This window comes from Bolinopsis microptera, chromosome 9 (assembly GCF_026151205.1).
Source record: "Bolinopsis microptera isolate Bmic1 chromosome 9, MBARI_Bmic_1.0, whole genome shotgun sequence".
Lineage (NCBI taxonomy): Eukaryota > Metazoa > Ctenophora > Tentaculata > Lobata > Bolinopsidae > Bolinopsis > Bolinopsis microptera.
Genome location: NC_087080.1, coordinates 10,966,270 through 10,985,863, shown reverse-complemented (window position 1 = coordinate 10,985,863; position 19,594 = coordinate 10,966,270). Strand labels below are relative to the sequence as shown.

The following is a 19,594-nucleotide window of genomic DNA, read 5'->3' as shown; positions in this document are numbered from 1 at the left end:
AAAAGATAACCAGTATGATAAAAACTACAGCCACCGTGATGGTTCTATTAGTAGTCACCAGGAGAGAAATAAAGAGACGACACCACCACGTAGCACAAATGACACTAATAAAAAGCCACGATGCCTTCTTGTTTTTGACGACCAGCTGAACGAATTCGAAAGTGATAAATTCAGTAAACAGTTTGATATCAACACATACAAGGTGTTTTCTGTAAATGATATCCTGTCAAGAGGCGGCCTGGTAGCAAAAATAAAGAATGTCTCATACGACACAGTCTTTCTCCATGTGGGACTCCAAGATCTACACTGGCTTAAGACAACCCCTGAAGATCTACACGATAAGTACAAACAGCTTATTTATAAACTCCTAGAAACAACTAATACCAGAATCTGTGTTTCTCAAATCATCCCCATCAAGGGATATCCGTACCTGAACGAAAGGATACAACAAGTCAATGAAATGATGTCCTCCCTGATAAGCTCGATCAGGCTTACTTATGAGTACAAAAAACGTATCTTTACTTCCTGCAATGACAATTTAGCTAACCTTATCACAAGGACTGTTGGAAGTCATGGAATTGAACTAACCCTATCGCCTGAGGGTAAAAGGAAAATCTGGCTGCTAGTTAAGGATTCCTTGCAAAGAACCCTTGGACTTAATAGAGATAGAGTAAGAAAACTCAATATCTCAAGATACACAAATAAGGACAGAGACAATGACTAGCACAATCGAGTCTTGCTCTTCCGTTCTTAAAATATCGCAGCCCAATGTTAGACTGGAAACCAAAATCCTCTCGGAACTCCCGATCTTATCTTGGAACATCCACGACACCGTGATGAGCGAAGAGGGCCTTAAAACAAATGACAGTGATTTTGTGGAAATCCTGCAGCAAAGCTTGATTTTCTGTCTCCAAGAAACCAAACAAAACTTCTCGCTTCCCAATTACGAGTGTTTCAATAGCTTAAGAGCTGACTCTCGCTCTGGTGGCATATGTATTGGTGTACACCGTTCCCTCACTTCGAACGTCAAGCTGTTAAGAACGGGATGTCCGGATCTCCAGGCCATCACTGTATTCCCCCAAGATGATAGTCGGAAATTCACTATTACAAATGTGTATGACTCCCCTGAACAATCCTCTTACAAAGCACGACGAAAAGGATTGTCAGAACCGAGTACTTTAGATCTCTTATTGGAATTTAGGGCCAAAACCCCCAATTTAGGAGAAACACTCCTGGTAGGTGATCTGAATGCAAGAACTGCCGGTAAAAACACCACACCAGAAGAGCTCAGTGATGAACATGAACCGGAAGTAAATTACCCTATAAGTTTTCCTGAGTCGGTCGAGAGAATTAGTAAGGACCAAATACACAACTCAAGGGGAGCGCTTTTTCTGGACTTCTTAGCATGCAACAATCTACAAATCCTAAATGGGTGTACACTTGGAGATATATTCGGAGATTTCAACTCGGTTAACTACAACGGAAGCAGTGTAGTTGATTATTTTGCTGCTACCCCTAATACCCGCGAGAGAGTATCTTCATTCCAAATCCTAGAACTCACCAAGTTCTCTGACCACAAACCGTGTTTCTGCAAACTAAAATGTAAAAGTGTTATCTCCGACGCGGAAGCGCTAACAGAAACCCTGGAAGATGCACCCAAAAAACATAAATGGAACGGGGCTGAAAATGAAGCGAACCGGTATCGCTATATTGCAGTACAAAATACCCCTCAGTTTGCAGACCAAATTGAAAGTATAATAGGAACTGAATGTTATAACAAAGAAGACGTGATACGTCTAAGTCAAGGTATTGTTAAGATTCTAAATGATGTTGCCGACAAAATGACTCCTAATAATAATACAAAACAAAATAGGAAAAAGCGCCAAAAATACCGAGGAAAAAAGGCTCGGATGAAACCCAAAGCACCCTGGTTTGATGCTGCGTGCATCAATAGCAAGCGAGAACTGAATCGTCTCGCCAAGTCATACGGAAAAAACCCGGCAAGCCAATATCTTAGAAACAGCTACTATGAGAAACGTCGTCTTCACAGAAAACTCATCAAACTTAAGAAGTCATCCTTCTTTAAAGAACTGTGTAGTGATATTGAATCAGGTGACAATATTAATTGGGCAAGATTCAAGAAACTTAAAGAACTGAAGACAGAAGGTAGCAAACTTGACGTCTTTGACATGCTAAACTTCTGCAAATTCTTTAAAGATCTATATGGCAAACCTTCAATCGATGAAACTAGAATCGAGCAACTGCAGAACGGGATGACTAGGAGTAATTTGCAGTTGGAACTCTCTGAATCTCTCGATCAAAACATAACACATGAAGAACTCCTTAGATGCATCAACTCCCTTAAAAGAGGCAAAGCGGTTTCCGAGGATTGTGTCCTGAACGAATTTCTTAAATCTTCGAACATGAACATGCAGACCGCTATCTTACACTTGTTCAATCAGTGCCTCTCTTTTGGTGTCTACCCCTGGAGCACCTCAGTCGTAACCCCACTGCACAAAAAAGGTAGTATATACGACCCAAACAACTACAGAGCAATTGCTGTTGCTAGTAATATCGGGAAGCTATTTTCTGGTATACTTCTACAGCGCCTGATCAGTTTCAGAAATCTTGCTTGTCCTGACACCTCGAATCAACTAGGGTTCTGCAAAGGAGCACAAACTGCTGACCATATGCTAACCCTTTCAACATGTGTAGAGAAGTATATATCAAAGAAGAAAGAGCGAGTCTACGCGTGCTTCGTCGACTATGCCAAAGCTTTCGACACAGTTTGCAGAGAAGCTCTCTTATACAAGATTTGGCACTTAGGAATACAAGGCCGATTCTTCAGCTGTTTGAAACACATGTATACTAACTCATCAGCGAAAATTAAACTCTTGAACAAACTGTCAGAAAGGATTGATGTTCTTTGTGGCACAGAACAGGGTCACCCAATGTCTCCTGAACTCCTTAAGATATTTATCCATCAGCTCTCTGAAGACCTTAACGAGCTGGAAGAAGTTGAAGTGCCTATCATCAATTCGACACGAGTAACTCACTTACTCTGGGCTGATGATCTAATACTGCTTGCCCTAAATTCGATGAGTCTCCAGAAAATGCTCAACACTCTCGAATCCTACTGCCTTGAGTGGGGCTTGTCAGTTAACATATCTAAAACAGCTATCATGGTTTTCAACCGTGCTGGGAGGATACTAAAAGAAAGCAAAAACTTCACTTACGGCCAAATATCCATCTCCTCTGTCCGAGAATATACCTACCTCGGCATAACATTTACTCTTACTGGAAGTCTGAAGCTAGCACAAGTGAAATTGAAGCAGAAAGCTATCAGAAGCTACTTCTCACTCAAAAGTATGATTGACCTACAGTCAATTAAGAAAACTGTGATATTTAAGCTTTTCGACGCCTTAGTTCTCCCTATCGCCTCTTACGGTTGTCAGATATGGTTACCCCAGACCAAATTCACGACGGCATTCTCTTCCCGGAACAAGTTCCCTCAACTCAAGGAAATTGCCGAAGATCAGATCGAGAAAGTTCACCTCTCCTTCTTAAAGTGGACTATAAGCGTCGGCAAAAGAACCTCCAATGCAGGAGTGTGGGGCGATACGGGTCGATACCCTCTTGCTATTGAGGCCAGTCCCCAAGTATTTAACTATGTTCGAAGACTAGAAAGCATGGAAACTTCCAGATCGGACGCCCTTGTTCGACATGCTTTCACAGAACAAAAGAAAATGGGCCTATCATGGTACTCCGGCATTACGTCGATGAATCAATTTCTGGCAGAAACGAACGAAAGGCAACTATCACCCATTCAGAAACGAGATGTTCTCCGTTCTTGCTTTAGAACGCAATGGGATGAAGAGAGACAGCTCAACAAAAAACTTGGATTTTACAATTCGATTAAATCAAGTTTTGGTTGTGAAAAATACCTCTCTCTCTATCTTCCATATAACCAGTCAAAAAGACTAGCCCAAATAAGGACTAGCTCTCACCGCCTAAATATCGAAACGGGACGCCATGGACAAGTCAGAAGAAACAACATCCTAAATCGTATCTGTCCTACATGTTCCACTAAGGACAAGAACTCTCTGGAGTACATGGCAGAGTTACCCTTCTTTGATCCCATAATTGAAGATGAGGTTCATGTGCTTAGAACCTGCCCCCTCTACCAAGACAACAGGGACCGCCTTAGCCCTGAAGCTAAAACCAACCTCTTCGAGGGAATGGATCTCATATTCACCCAACCAAAGCTTTTAAAAGAGATTGCTAAATTCTTAGTTAATATTGATGCACTTCGTTTCCCGAGAGACTTAGCTTAAATTATGATATTTGTTTCTTCACGGTTTTCGTATCTGATTTCTAGGTTATGATTTCATTCTTGTATTGTCAAGCCAGGAGTGTTAGGGCTTCTCTTGACCAATTAACGTTTAATCCGTTTAATCCGTTTAATCCTGGAATTGGATCGTAGTGCGACACGTATAACTGTAGTGCGAAAGAGGGTGTTTTTGTCGGACTTCGCACTAGAGCTGTACTTGTCGCACTAGAGTAAGTGTCGCACTACAGTACGATTACCCAATGCAGTGCCGTGTACAGTAAATGAATCCATAAATTTGGAACATAGGGACATCAAAGTATTTATTAACTGTATTTGAGTGCTGGGAATCCTCAATTCGGTTTTCTAAGATGGATATTATAGCTAAAAACTAGGCCTGCTCGACACAAATTCAGTAACCGTATTTTAGACTCAAATACGGTTTGAGACTCAAATTTTGAGTGTACAGCTAGTAAATTTGTGTCAATATATCCAGTAGCGGGCTGTTTGTAGTACAGCGGGCCAGCGCCGGTAGATGATATTTGTTATCCCGCTAATACAGCACGTGCTGATATAGCCCGCATAATATTTGTCCAGAAGCGATATATCCCACGAACCGAATAGGAGTTGCACTTTATTTTTGGTGCCAAAAAATCTGAACAGTGTTATTGATCCACACTTACACACTAGTTAATAGTTCCCACGGATATATGTGGATAAGGAATGTATCTGAGCTCACCTTATCTATCGGTCCCTTATATATCTCTATATCAGTTATCACGCAGGTTGCCATGATTGGCTCATAATTAACACGTGACACAATGTTACTACGGTTACCAAATTCGTGGCGACGTAAATTCGCTGATCTCGTGTTACGGGTTGGGCACAATCTAGGGGGCAGAAAGGAGCTGATGTCTTTCACCAGCTTGCTGAAATCATCGGCTCCGAAGGGCAAGGAAAAGGCAAAGCCGAAGATGGGATCGTTGCAGGGGGCCTCGCCACTCACAGCCCCACAAACTACATCGGCATCCTTTTCTCCACCTGGCCGATCAGCCTCTCTTCCTCGCTCTCCAGCCGCTATCCATGGTCAAGAGAGGAGCAAGAGAGGTTTGGGGACCCCAACTAAGAACTATCCTGTACCAAAGTATAGGAACCCCCTTCAGTTGTTCAGGTCCCCAAAGAAGGTAGAGCACTCTCCTAACAAAAACTCAAGTCTGGACACACCAGCATTCCGACTTGATGACGAGATTGGCATGACAGTCAAGATCGTCAACAAGAACGTGAAGAAACCAGGTTTCACCCCGTTCTGATGAAGATTATATGTGATATTAGACACTGATCATGTACACATATTTTAACATTTTTAATGCTTACCGACTGCTTTTCTTGCTTACTATATGAAAAATAGATTTTAAAATCATTATTTGGGAAAATGGTTTTCGTCATCTGAACTCGAGATCTTTCCTTCACGAGCCCGATAATAAGCTGAGAACTAGTGGCGAGAGACTGGTGCCACTCGATAAGCCGGTATAATTGCATCTATGACATTCAAGTACATTTAAAAGCAATTTGCCCTTGAGTATGATAATTATAACCAGTTTAATCTTGTTCAGCGTACTCGAAAACATAGGGTTACAAGGTTTTCGCTTCGATTTTCATCCATAAAAAGTCCTTATATTTTCAATTCTCTGCCGGCCAGCTGTGTTTAATAATAAATTAGATGTCCCTTACACGCACCTAGCGTAGACACCTTACACAAGTTACATAGCACCCTATTGGCTCTGCACAGTCACGTGTGCAGTGACGTGGGCTAATCAGACAGACGCACTCTAAACGTGATCTCTCCTGCTATAACCAAAACAAATCTCCTTCATAACGTCCATTGGACGCGCGCCAGTCACGTGCGGGCAGTCACGTGCAGCGTGACTGCCAATCAGATTTTGTTCTATTTTGAGCTGTGCTCTTATTATGATCTATTTTAGTCTGTGCTCGGGTCCTTATTTTACTTCCTACTTGTGTGGCCAATTGTAAGGCCAACTTTAAGTATTGAGTGGTAAAACGTCCAACGATCAAAAGTCGGAAGATCAAATGTTGTGAACACCCGAGTGTTATTATTATATAGGGTATTACTATATTGCTTCGTCTTCTACTCCCCAGTCCTCAGATTCGAGTTCGGTTACGTTTACAATCTGATAGACAAATTTGTTACAGATTTCTCAAAAGGTGCCTCGTTGGTTCAGGTTGTCTTCCCTATTTCGCTTCTTAGATTTGTTAGATCTTTAGATAAACAATTTCATACAAGTGGACTGCTTCAAAAAATAATTTCAAAGATGTGTTTTTCTCATAAAACTGAAGCACTGATGACCCAGGTTTACAACTAGTGAACTAGCATGCGGCATATTTTTGTTAAAACTTACATCGTCTTTAATCTTGTTCTCCAATATCCTGAGATCTTCTTTTTCTTTTTTCAGGTCCTCTCTTCCCTTCTCAATACGATCCGTCTCCTCCATCAACTGCTGGAACCTTGATTCAAGTTCAGCGTCCTGGCACAAATAAGGGTTAAATGAGCCCAGCAGCATATTCGAAGGATTTCTAAAGTTTTCAAAAATGACAGATATTTATACCCCAGTCATTTTTGAAAACTGTATACCTGTCACAATATATAACAAGTCGTTATATACCTGTCTCTTTTGAAAACTTTAAAAATCATGAAATATATTTCACAAGACAATAATTGGCGATTAAATACAAGAGTTCACAAGATCAGTAAGAACTAACGTGTGCGTCGGAGTAATTTTGTCGCTCTTCTTTGCACGTGCAATCTTCCAGCGCGACCATTTGCTCGGTCAACGTGAGTTGTTGGGTTTCTACTGCCTTACGGAGAGATGCTATCTCTTCTTCTGCCTCTGGTGGAAATCAGAATCAAAATAATGGGCAGCGAATTGAATTGAAAAAGTACAACGATGGTTTAATCACAGAGACCAGAGTAACAATAAAATAAATTAAAGTATAAGCTATGATCTACTAAAAGAGAAGAAGTGTTAACCTTTGTTACAAGCCATACGGCGATGTTTTTCCTTAATAAGTTCGATCTTATCGTCAATAGAGCTCTTAAAGGTGTTCTGTACGACGGTGTAAGGCATGTTGATGTGAGATATTATCTTTGGGTCCAGGTCCACTTCCTCCAAAAAGCTCTCATCCTTGTCACCGGAGTTCAGGACGTTGATCAGCTCTGTTTCCAGACTCGCCAAGCTATGGGAAATTATGAATGATCAATAAAAATATGTAGGAAAATGCTAGGATAACATTCAAAGATATAGCGAAGTTATTGAATTTCGTTGTTTGATGTATTGATGGAACGGATATTACATTCTTGAATTTCAAAACAAAAAAGTAAGTTTTCCTAATCACGTACCAGTGTCTGAGGTGGTCGTTCTCCTCAAACAGCTCCTTATTTCTCTCCTCCTGCTCCTCTACAAGCTGTTTGTACAGCTCCTCTCTAGGGTCGTCTCCCCACTGGGCCCTCCGTCCGGTCGTGGTCCGGGGCATTGTGTTCAACACTTGCTGAGTTCCTGGCAGGTTTTATTGGCATGGTGTCAGATCGAATAATACATTTTCTACCACCTTCAAGAATTTCGGATTAAAGATTAATTATCTGCGAAAACAAATTAAATATGGGTTTTTTAATTTGTTTTCGCTGATAATTATTCCCATATTAAACTAAAAACGTCAAATATTGCATGAAGGGGAAATTTTAGGAAAATGAACGAATGGACGATAAGTTACTCTTTTGAGACACCGGTGATGTAGTTTTACGGAAGGAAATAATATCAATAAAATGCTTACCTTTTTCGGTCTTCTTTTCCATAATTTTCTTGGATAGACGTTCCTTCATCTGTAAGGTTTCGCGCTCCTTTTTCCTGATGTCGTGATTGAAATGGTCTTGTTTGTGCTCCATCATCAGTGTGAGCCGCTTCATCTGAAGATTTGAATTACATCAATTGAGACAAATATAATGTTTCCCCAATTTTTGCTTCATAATTGCCAAATTTGATAAAAAATGTATAAGATCGCGCGGTTTAAAAACGGTCAATCTGTAAATGATCTACAGATTATGAAAGAATTCTTCCTTGGTCGCGGATAATTTGAATTATTGATTAATTGGTTAATTAGTATCTAATGGTGACCAGACAATTAACTTAATAAGATGAGACACTAAACAGTAAGTGTCGGGTTTAAATTAAAGATGTAAAGACAATAAAGATGGAATGGTGGAAGCCGAAAACCAATCATGAATTATGACTTGTTTATCCAAATAAAAAAGCGAACAAATAAAGTGGTCAGTAAAACTACACAGATCTCTAGAGATATGGAACAGTTCGTTTATTCGCTTTGTTAATCTGCACAGATCTCTAGAGATATGGAACAGTTCGTTTATTCGGTTTGTTAAGTTCTTACCACGACTTCTGAAACTTCGTATGTTAATACACATGATGTACAGATAGGAGACCCGAACTCTTGACCGGACAAACTTTCTGAAGCTCGGCAAAGTCAGACTATAGATGTAGAAGTTGCTTATGGTGTTCAGAAAAACAAACGACGTTGCTAGTCTGTAATAAGAGGTGTGGAAGAAAGTTTCGCTCTTATCATCAACAATGATAATGAACTTTCCGGCAGCGTAGAAAACAATTGGAAGTACAGAGGTGCAGTAAACAGCAGCGGTAATGACCGCTGTCATGATACCTTCTCTCTTTAAATTTTCTCTGCCTCTGCGAGCAACTGTTCTCGCTGTCATCAGTAGCAAAATAGTGGAGACTACGACCAGACAAGTTGGGATGGCACCGAATAGAAAAGCAAGAAAGGGCCCGAGCCATTGCCAAATGTCGGATGAGTAACCATAAGTGCATTGGTACCTTCTGTATGAAAAGTAAATATCTTGCCCGTCCACCAGAAGGAATGTGGCAGGATAAGTTAAAGCTGCTATCCAGCATACCGAGCACAACACGTGGGTATTCTTCAATGTTATCGTTCCTGATCGGAGGGGGTATTTCAGGAGGAACAGCTTGCTAGTTGTCAAAGCAGAGATAAGAACAGAGCTAACCAGACCAAAATAAAATCCTGAGTATGAAGATATGTAACAGAGGAAGTTTCCAAAGATCCATTCACTGGATATGATAGAGATGAGTTTAGGGAGTGCGTTGGTAAGAGCCACGGTTAAGTCGCACAGCGCTATGTGTTGGATTATGGACACGATTACTTTGTGAAGTTTAAAGGCCCTGTAATGTATGGATGCAAGGAGAATGAACGTATCTCCTACTAAACATGAGACGATGATGAATAGGAAGTATCCTGTCCAGATGTACCGTGAGGAATCACTTTCAATTCCATAGACAGTTCTGTTGCTGTACTCGCGGTCTGCAATCGTAATTTTTGCTTTTTAGAGTATCTGGAGTAATTCAGCTGGTCAATTAACCGTTATCGTCGTCATTAGGGGCTTTAAGTTACCTCCTACGGAATAAGACATATGCATAATGGGGGGGGGGGGGGGGGGGGGGATGCAACACCGCTGACACATTTTAAGGTATTTGAGGTAACCAAGCTATTCAATTAATCTTCAATTTTCTGGAGATTGTCTTAAAATATGTGTTAATGCTTTCAAGTACCATTAAATATGTCTTAATGCTTTCAAATACCATTAAATACTCGCAAGGACCAACAAATTCCTTCAAATAAATTAATATGTACAAAAACATTTGAAGTGTATGGCTAAGCTTCCAGGCCAAATTAGCGAAATGAACTTTTAGTTTTCATATTATGTAGAGTTACTGTAACGTTGTAACTTACACTATACTCAAGATCCCCATATCCCTAATTGGATCCACTAATTGAAGCCGTTAACGGATTGGCCGAGTCTTAATGGATTGTTTAGCAATAGAGGGGTTTCTACTACTTCTTAAATTAACTAAATATTTAAAGAAACCCACCCACTTCCAAATAATTGGTCACTAGGCTGGATTCACGTAATCTAGTTCGACAACTAAAGTTCGCTAGAAATCACCCCTGTCAAACTTCGGTACTGAACAAGAGAGGAACTGGAGTACGTGTACCCAGAATTGTAACGAAAGCAACAAATTTTAACGTCAAGCCGCTGATTTTATGCCCCATTTTAACACATTTAAGTGCGCAGGTTGTAACTAATGTGAGCGATGTACTAGGAGTTTTGTCAAACCTTTTACCGTGTGTGACGTCACCAATTAGATCCAAATACAATTACACTATTCTATAAAACAGCTTCTTTTATAGAACAATGCTTTTGTGGAATGCATTGCCAGCCTATGTTAGACAGACTGAGAAAATTTCGACACCGGTATGGGTCATTCACCGTCATTCACCGTTTTATCGTGGCCAAATTCCGTATAACTATTCTAATTAACCTTGATAAGTGGTTATCACTGCACACGATATCATTGAAAATTGGCGGTAGATCGGGGTTTTACTGTAATTTACTAAAATAGATGTATAAAATAATATCAAAAATGTATCACCTGACACGATCAACAACATACACTCGTCAGTCAGTCAGTCGAGGGAAGAGTTGTTCGTCAGATGACCATTTGTGGCTTCTGTAAATAATAATAGACCTTCTGCTCACGAAAAAATCTTTAAAAAGCTTTGAGTTTCGGAAAAATTTCCTGGATCAATTAGTGTGAATTTTGGAAATTTACAACCCATTACCGCAGGACATCGATGATCGACAACTGAAGAGATATTTGCAGTCGTTGGAGGTGCAATTTTGAATTTTAAAATCTTTTTTTTTCTCAAAAACCTAAACGCGCCCTAATGCGCGTTGGCGGCAAAATTTCAAACTGTAGAGGAAAAACAGCCGCGCTTTCCATTAAATTATAAAGTAGACCGTTTATAATTAATAAGTCAACTTTTGGGTCGGATGAATATCAACAGTAAACAGAATATCAACAGTAAACAGTATCTTTAACTGGCATGATTTCACATAATAACTTAAATTGTTGTTGATTCTAACCTCATCTTCTTCTTGTTTGAGTCTGGAGGCGAGATGTTTGTTTTTGACTCGTGTTTGTCGTTCCTTTTCTCCGACTGCTGTCAGCTCCCGTTTGACTGCCTCTAACTCCCCCTAAAAATAATGTTATGATGATCAATTATTTTGGAAGTATTAATGATGAATTTTGTGATTACTGTAAACTGTATTGAATCTACATCTTATGACTTACTGAATCAAATTACCAAAAATAGGAAGACATTTAGTGTAGGATACACTATGACACGTTAAAATGACGGGTCACTACCCACCGTCGGGTAACTACTCAGTTGTAAGATTTCATTAATCACATTGCTGTAACTACTCACTTCATGTTCTCTACACTAACTTACAAGTTGTGGCTATGATTTTACGGTTAGCGAACGAATAGAAGAGACTGATTTTACCTTGAGTAATTTGTACAGGTGGGGACTGTAATATGGCAGGATTGTTACAATCTTTTACAAAGTTGAAAATCAGAAAACGCTGATCGGCGGTAAATTGCACAGTAAGGATTGGGGCGGTGAACTGCAAAGATACAAATTTATAAATTACAGTTTCATCATGCCATCATGTGTGGTTCACATGGGAGTGCTAACTGACAAGAAATCTTTGAAGTCAAAGAATCATCTTCAAGTTCCTTGTATATGTGACTGGTGAGGGGTGAAACAATGATGACACCTGTTACGAATCTTACAAAGGACAATTACTGTTCAGCCTACTTATAACTATATAACTATATATAACTATATAACTATATAAACCCCCGATAACCCATTCCCAAATCATTATAACATCATGTTAAGGCCACAGGGGGGGGGTCCGAGGTCGAAAAAAACGTTTTTTGCCAGTTGGAAGACCACGTACTATCTGACGCTTGCACACCACCCCCAGAGCGCCTAGTTTGTCGTAAAATTGAGGTTAACTATTGCCTTTTTAATCAGTTAACCTCACAAATAACCAGTTCTTAACATTTTGTTGCTCTCATCACAAGTTAAACTTATCAATGGGTATCAATTGGCCATCCAATGTGAACAGAACTATTATATGTCCTTTATTTGTTGGAAAATTGAGGTTAACATATTTTCTCAGAATCAATCTTTTGACTCTCCTGAACAATTTATTACCACCTCAAAAACCTATCTTCTCCTAGAGCTTTTATCCATTTCACCTCAAATTTGGAACTTATGTTCCTGACATAAATTTAAAAGTTTGTTATGTAACGATTGTTATAATTTTGCTCCTAACTATTTTTATGAGGTTAACCATTTTAAATTTTGTAACCCGCACTCATGGTTAACCTCATATCTCAGCATTGGAGCAAGATATCACAAATCGTTACATAACAAAAACTCAAAATACCTTGAAGAACATTGTTGCCAAGTTACAAGGTTCTAAGTCATAAACTGAAAAAGAAGATAGATTTGAACACAATTTCATTTAAAGTTTTCATTTACAATAGAATTACAGGTAAACCTCAACATTCAGCGCGCGATATCTTCAAATAGGAAACTTTGTTTTCGGTAAGGACAAAAGCATTTGAAAATTTAGATCGAGCTCTACAACATATCTCAAAATCTCAAGATTGACCTCGGACCCCCCCCCCCCCCCCCCCCCCCCCCTTGGCCTTAACCTCTGTGATACTCATCCTATCAGCTCTAACCCTCTCTCAAGCTGAAGCAAACTACCCTTACTGGCCCAAACACTTCAGATGGAGCTACGCAGGAGCAATTCCCGGATACGACTGTCTTTTAGTCAACGAACCAGGGGACCCTCACTACTGGGCGAACAACTACCTGTGCTGGGAGACGGGCTGGAAGAACCCCGGATTTAGGTGGAGTTATTCCTGGAATGCGGTGTACTGCAGTTAATGAACCGGGTGATCCCCATTATTGGGGGAATAATTACTTGTGTGCTCCAAGTGATTCTCCTTATGATTTTAGTTTCTCCCATGCAGGCAAAATCCAGGGTAAAGGGTGTGTTTTGATGAATGAGCCTGGAGATCCGCATTATTGGGAGAATAATTATCTGTGTGCAGAGTGCTACTGTGGGTGCTAAGGGTTCTTTTTAATTTTGTGTGTGTTGTTAACTTAAACTTTCGTTTCATTGTGTTCAAATTCATATAAATGAAGGTAAAAATAAAGAAGATCAAAATTTCCGTTATTCGATCTGGAGAGTCAAAAATTGTTCCGTAATTAAATTGCTATTTTAATCGAATATTTATTCATTAATGGTGACAATCAAAAACTTAACGTAAAGATTGTATTTAAAACATTCACCGGACCAGCCACCTCCACCACGTGGTGTCGCCCTAAGTTGGTTTACACCACCCAGTACCACGTGGTGTCGTTCTAAGTTGGTTTACACCACCCAGTACCACGTGGTGTCGTCCTAAGTTGGTTTACACCACCCAGTACCACGTGGTGTCGTCCTAAGTTGGTTTACACCATCCAGTACCACGTGGTGTCGTCCTAAGTTGGTTTACACCACCCAGTACCACGTGGTGTCGTCCTAAGTTGGTTTACATCACCCAGTACCACGTGGAGTCGTCCTAAGTTGGTTTACACCACCCAGTACCACGTGGTGTCGTCCTAAGTTGGTTTACATCACCCAGTACCACGTGGAGTCGTCCTAACTTGGTTTACACCACCCAGTACCACGTGGTGTCGTCCTAACTTGGTTTACACCACCCAGTACCACGTGGTGTCGTCCTAAATTGGTTTACACCACCCAGTAACAAGTGGTGTCGTCATAAGTTGGTTTACACCAGATGTCTGCTGTCAGATGAGAACAAACCAATGTTGCCTCATGAAAAATGCAGTAAATACATACGATCTACTTAAGCAACAATGCATCACCATTCACCAGGTGAGATAATCTGATTTGTTAGCTAGCCAACACACAAAAAACCGAAGGAAGGTCGAGAATATGCTGAAAATTAACGCTATAAGAGAACATTTGTAAAGAAATTTTTGTAAAGAAATTGATTTGTAAAGAAACTTTTCTCTGGCTATTCTCACAACATCATGTTAAAGTTTTTCCTGTGTTCTTTTCAAAGAAACTTTCCTCTGGCTATTCTCACAACATCATGTTAAAGTTTGTCCTGTTTTTTTCAGCAGCCCTGATCTCAACCCAAGCTGCACTTAACTACCCACACTGGCCAAAACAATTCAAATGGAGCTATTTGCCAGGACCTCTACCCGGACACGATTGTATGACAATTAACGAACCAAGTGCTCCACCCCACTGGCAAGACAACAAACTCTGCTGGGAAACTGGTTACAAGAATCCTGGCTTGAGATGGAGCTATGTTGGAGCTATTCCTGGAATGGAATGTACGAGAATTTACGAACCAAGTGAACCAGAGAACTACCATTGGGGAGACAACTACCTACATGTGTTCCTAGGGACTCCCCTTATGATTTCGCATTCTCCTATATTGGGAGGATTCTTGGAAAAGGCTGCATTTTGATTGAGGAACCGAGTGATCCCTATGATTGGAATGATAACTACCTTTGTGCTGCTATTGGTGCTGGACCCTCGCTCTCATCATAGAGAAGAACTAGAGAAGAAGATAGAAATTTTTGGAATATCTCAAATATAATATAACTTTTTAGCTCGTAACCTTGGTGCTTGATTTTATTAACAATTTGAATTATACTGAAGCTAAATAAATAATGACGACTATTCTAATAACGTACTACGTGTTGCCCAGTCTAGTAGCAGTGTTTCTTATAACCAGGAAACGGGCACACTTAACACATTCCATATAATGGAATGTAGTGAGAACACAGCTTACTGTGTGGTGGCAAGTGTAACTACACTGTGTATCACTGGATACTATACCGAGAGTGTGTACATCGTGTGTATTTTAACGAACATTTTCCGCATTTTTCTTTGGGTTTTTGAAACAAAAAATCAGAACAGATCACATAGGAGATCACATAGAAGCTCACATAGGAGATCACATAGGAGATCAAGAACCCCCCGGCCCTCCATGATCGCATAATTTGCTCACATTTCCCAAATGTCACCTCTGAAAGGTACAGTACACTGTGTCTACAGTACTATAGTGTGTGTACATTGTAAGTGTGTGGAGAATTAGTGTGCAGGTTATGGTAACACCTCCTCAATTCCTCATGGAGTGTATTATCTGGGAATACTTAGTAATTGTAATGAAACATTGCCTTTTGTCTCCAGGACTAGTAGGGGCTGTCGATGATGTTTGAATAAAACATGATTTTACCAGCAGGTATTTCTCCTGTAGGTATTTTACAGGAGGCAGACTGTATAGTAATATCCAGCTCAACCTGCCTCACCGCATATTACACAGTACGATTTCATTGTTGAAATAAAAATAGGAACTTTTAAAACTGTGGTATGTGCAACATTAGGTTCATGCCCAACTAGCATATGAATATGATAATAAACAGTGATGATAAACAGTGATGATAAACAGATAATTACTCCAGCACAAACTCAGGAACTCTTTAAAACTATGATATTATTATTGTTATTTATTATAAGTATGATATATTTTGACCTCAGAAAAATAAAACCTCACGACCGTTATGTCTGCAGGACTATAACACTGATTACCCTTATATTATAACATGGTTCCCATTATCTCAAATTAGGACATGGACCGACGATTTACGGCCTCCTATCTTCATTGTTCGGTTTCTCAAACACATAATTGCCACAAAACGCTGAGTGTATAAAGGGTCAGGGCTCCTGAACGGTTACACTTATATACAGTCGGTTAATAAGAGCCATTATTTTAATTGTCATTATTTGTGTATCAGCGCTTTTGTTATTATTCTGTCCTCAGAAAACTGCAAGTTGATGAGCAGTGAGCAATTGAGCATGTATTTGGCAGATAGCCAGGAACTAACCACCAGCTCACTACATGTAAGGGTTCAGAGTTATTAAACCCTGTGTGACAGTTAGAGGCCATCAGGTCACACGCAACTAATAGTTATAGGTCGTTACACAGTAGCAGCAGCTGCCAATACTACAGTGTATGTGTGTTGTTATGTATATAGATTTAGCGTGGATTTGTGTGCCGTGTTATACAGAGTATAGCGGGTTATTTATACACCTTACTTCTTCTTGTGGTATGTTTATATTAGAGTTAGTGAAGCACTCACTAATGATAATAACATGGGCAATACACATAATATGTCATAACATGTCAGTAAGACAGGTAAGTGACAAGTAGGAGATTGTTTGCCAATATTGAGATCTGGTATGTTGAGTACTTGTACTACTTGTCGTGATTAATGAACTGTGAGAGAACCAATCACCATGATTAGTACCGATACTTATATCAGACTGTAGCAATTAATACAAATGACAAAGTGGCACCTTGATAGGATTATTAGTCGCTAAATTATTACATCATTTTCCTTAAATAAAAGAACATTATATACTGTACAGAACAGTATTATACTGATACTACAGCATAATTTATGTTCGATCAAACTCAGAAAATACCGCATAATTTGCGACAAATAACCGCACCAGATTAAGAAAGGGCACAGTACCTGTAATCGGTCCATCATGTTCAGATAGTTGTTTGAGTCAGCCTGCATCTTGGAGCATCTGTAGATTATTACAGTGTCAAAAAATCTGTTTTCATTAATAATTGTAATTTCTTTCGGAAAAGAGCTCTAGCTTTATAAACTAACGATTCTTTAAAAGGTCCATTAATTTTAAGGCACAAGCCATTATAAACAGAATAGCGAACATTTATACAGCGGTTAATAAATATTACATTTTTATGTATTAATATTTTAAACATATAAATATTACATTTTTATTACATTGAAATTAAGAGTTTTTTAAATAATCAGTACACACCTCTCCTCCAGCGCATTTCTCTCATTGATCCAGCCCATGTGAAAGTTGCTGACGTCATGAAGCTTCCCCTGGAACTCCTCCTGGCTAGACACAGTCTCCATCCCCAGCGCTTGTAGACACTACCAGGGTGTATAATTAGTTAATGATTAATTAATTATTTATAACATAATTAAATATTGAATTAAAGTGATTATCAGTGATTGAAATTTGAACAGCTTATCCCGCATCCAATGAAAAGCCGGCTAATAGCTCTTATATATTTAGATTTTGTGCCTATATTAAATTACATAGATCATAATATAATTTATAAACGTCATCGTCATGCTGTCTATAATACCATTAAATAGTGGATTATTTCCAAAATTACTTTGTTTATTATATATTTGTATTACTTTATTGTCTGAAAATTACCACAATACTGTCAATCGACAAGTAATAAAAGCAACGAAACAAATTGGCCCAATGCAGTGCTTGCAGACACAAAACGTCTGTGGTTTGGGTCATTCATGTACAAAACAACGTCAACTGTTAGCAAAGCTTTGCATGTTTACGTTTCTGCTTTCAGCATGATATAAATTAATTATTTCTATATTTTAAGTTTAGATTGCGGATTGGAAACTACTCTTCACATGATAAAGTTGCGACAATAAGTTATTGCACGTAAATATTAGAGTTAACTAATAAAAACAAACGGTCAATTACTTTTAAGCAACTAATTGCAAACAATCTACAATTATTCGAGTTTTAACCGAATTAATATTAAACCAGGTCCAGATCAGCACCTAAAGAGTAACGGGCGGTACTATCAGACCACCAGTACCTACCATCGGGTATATAATTGAAAAGGAGCAAGCGTAACTATACTATCATGATCTAGTAGATAATATGAAAGAAGCAATATCATTATGTGACCCCGATACAAGGATATCATTAGCTGATTCGGATACAAAGCTGCAGATCGGACTGGCCCATCAACCTTCAATGATATAAGTAGCGTAAAGACTCTTCAAGAATCAAGGGTAATTCTAGTACAATATGTAGTTAGCTAAATGGCTTGCTTGTTATGTATTCAATATTTATGTATTCAGATGTTTTCTTTGTTTACTAGTTAGAAGGGTCTCTGTTATCGATCTGTCACGTGTGATCAAGTAGTAGAAGTAGTAGTACACGTGATCTAACTAAAGTAATACTGTAATAGCTACCGAGCGCAGCCTGTTGTCATATCAATCCGTAGTGCGTAGTCACAGCTACAGATGTTAAACTAAAGAATTTCAAAACGTCTATAAAATGCAATATATTAACCCACACTTAAACACTCTCTGATGGTAACTAACTAGTGACAAGCTCCCATGTATGAGTGTACACTGTAACGGTGCTTTAAGACTAGCAGTTCAAAGTGCACGATACCAATGAGACCACCTACGGTTTTACATGCAATCTAATGATTACCAAAGTAATATATTAATATCTTGTTTAGCGTCGTGTTATATATTAAAGTATAAACTATACGATGTATGTATTAGATACCGTAAACGTAAAACATCAACCCAGGGATAAAAACTTCAAACGTCAACCAAGTGCCTCCGACAACTAAATTGTTTTATCAACTAAAAATATGTCGAATTTGTCAGTAGGGCGTCGTGCCTCCTTGTGCTTACTTAAAACTCCAAATATATATCTACATTATCTAGAACGAACAGACGGCACAAATCAGACATGCTCAAGAAACATAACTGAAGAAAGCACCAAAAATACAAGTTCAGACAACAGCAAGTCAGCTCAACAAAATATCTCGTGTAGCATCTGAACACGTGTTAAACACAATATCGTATAGTACAGGGAGCTCTCTCTCTCTCTGTCTCTCTCAGAGAGTTAGCTATATCGTATATAATTATACACATAGCTTGTCAACAAGTACCGTCACTAACTGGCCTGCTCCTTCACAAATTATATCACTAAAGACTTATTGACAGGGTCGCAGTATTTCTTCTGCACGTTTGTTTAATGGCGATATATACAAGAGAGTATAACTGCATACTTTATCTTCAATTTCATGTTTCGAGAACACACACATGCATGCTGTGACAGAGGCGGGCCTGCAAATCGTTTGATTGTAAATCTGCACGAACCGATGCATATCACAATTTGCAGGATTGGAATTGTCAACACAATTTATCTTTGTCAGGAGAAAAACTTATTAAAACCTGCTTGCGGTATGTTTTATTCTATCATATTTTATTTTTTATTTAACATTAAATCACAAAGAAATGCAACTAAAGTATCATGCTCGGTTTTAAAGAAAAACAAAGAAGGACCCGCTGTGATGTACTCCATGTGACGAATACATTATA

General features: G+C 39.1%; 1 protein-coding gene across 3 annotated transcripts in view; it reads right to left on the bottom strand.

The window, feature by feature from the left end:
- LOC134820796 (afadin- and alpha-actinin-binding protein B-like) overlaps positions 1–19,594 on the bottom strand; it is a 39,998-nt gene that overhangs the window by 17,194 nt on the left and 3,210 nt on the right. For all 3 annotated transcript variants that reach the window (XM_063831423.1, XM_063831424.1, XM_063831425.1), the window contains exons 2-9: positions 17,244–17,362; positions 16,928–16,985; positions 11,367–11,477; positions 8,174–8,306; positions 7,743–7,899; positions 7,374–7,579; positions 7,106–7,233; positions 6,745–6,870 (exon numbers count right to left, since the gene is read on the bottom strand). In XM_063831423.1, coding sequence (XP_063687493.1) covers positions 6,745–6,870; positions 7,106–7,233; positions 7,374–7,579; positions 7,743–7,899; positions 8,174–8,306; positions 11,367–11,477; positions 16,928–16,985; positions 17,244–17,362 — 1,038 coding nt within the window. The remainder of the gene's footprint in view (positions 1–6,744; positions 6,871–7,105; positions 7,234–7,373; positions 7,580–7,742; positions 7,900–8,173; positions 8,307–11,366; positions 11,478–16,927; positions 16,986–17,243; positions 17,363–19,594) is intronic.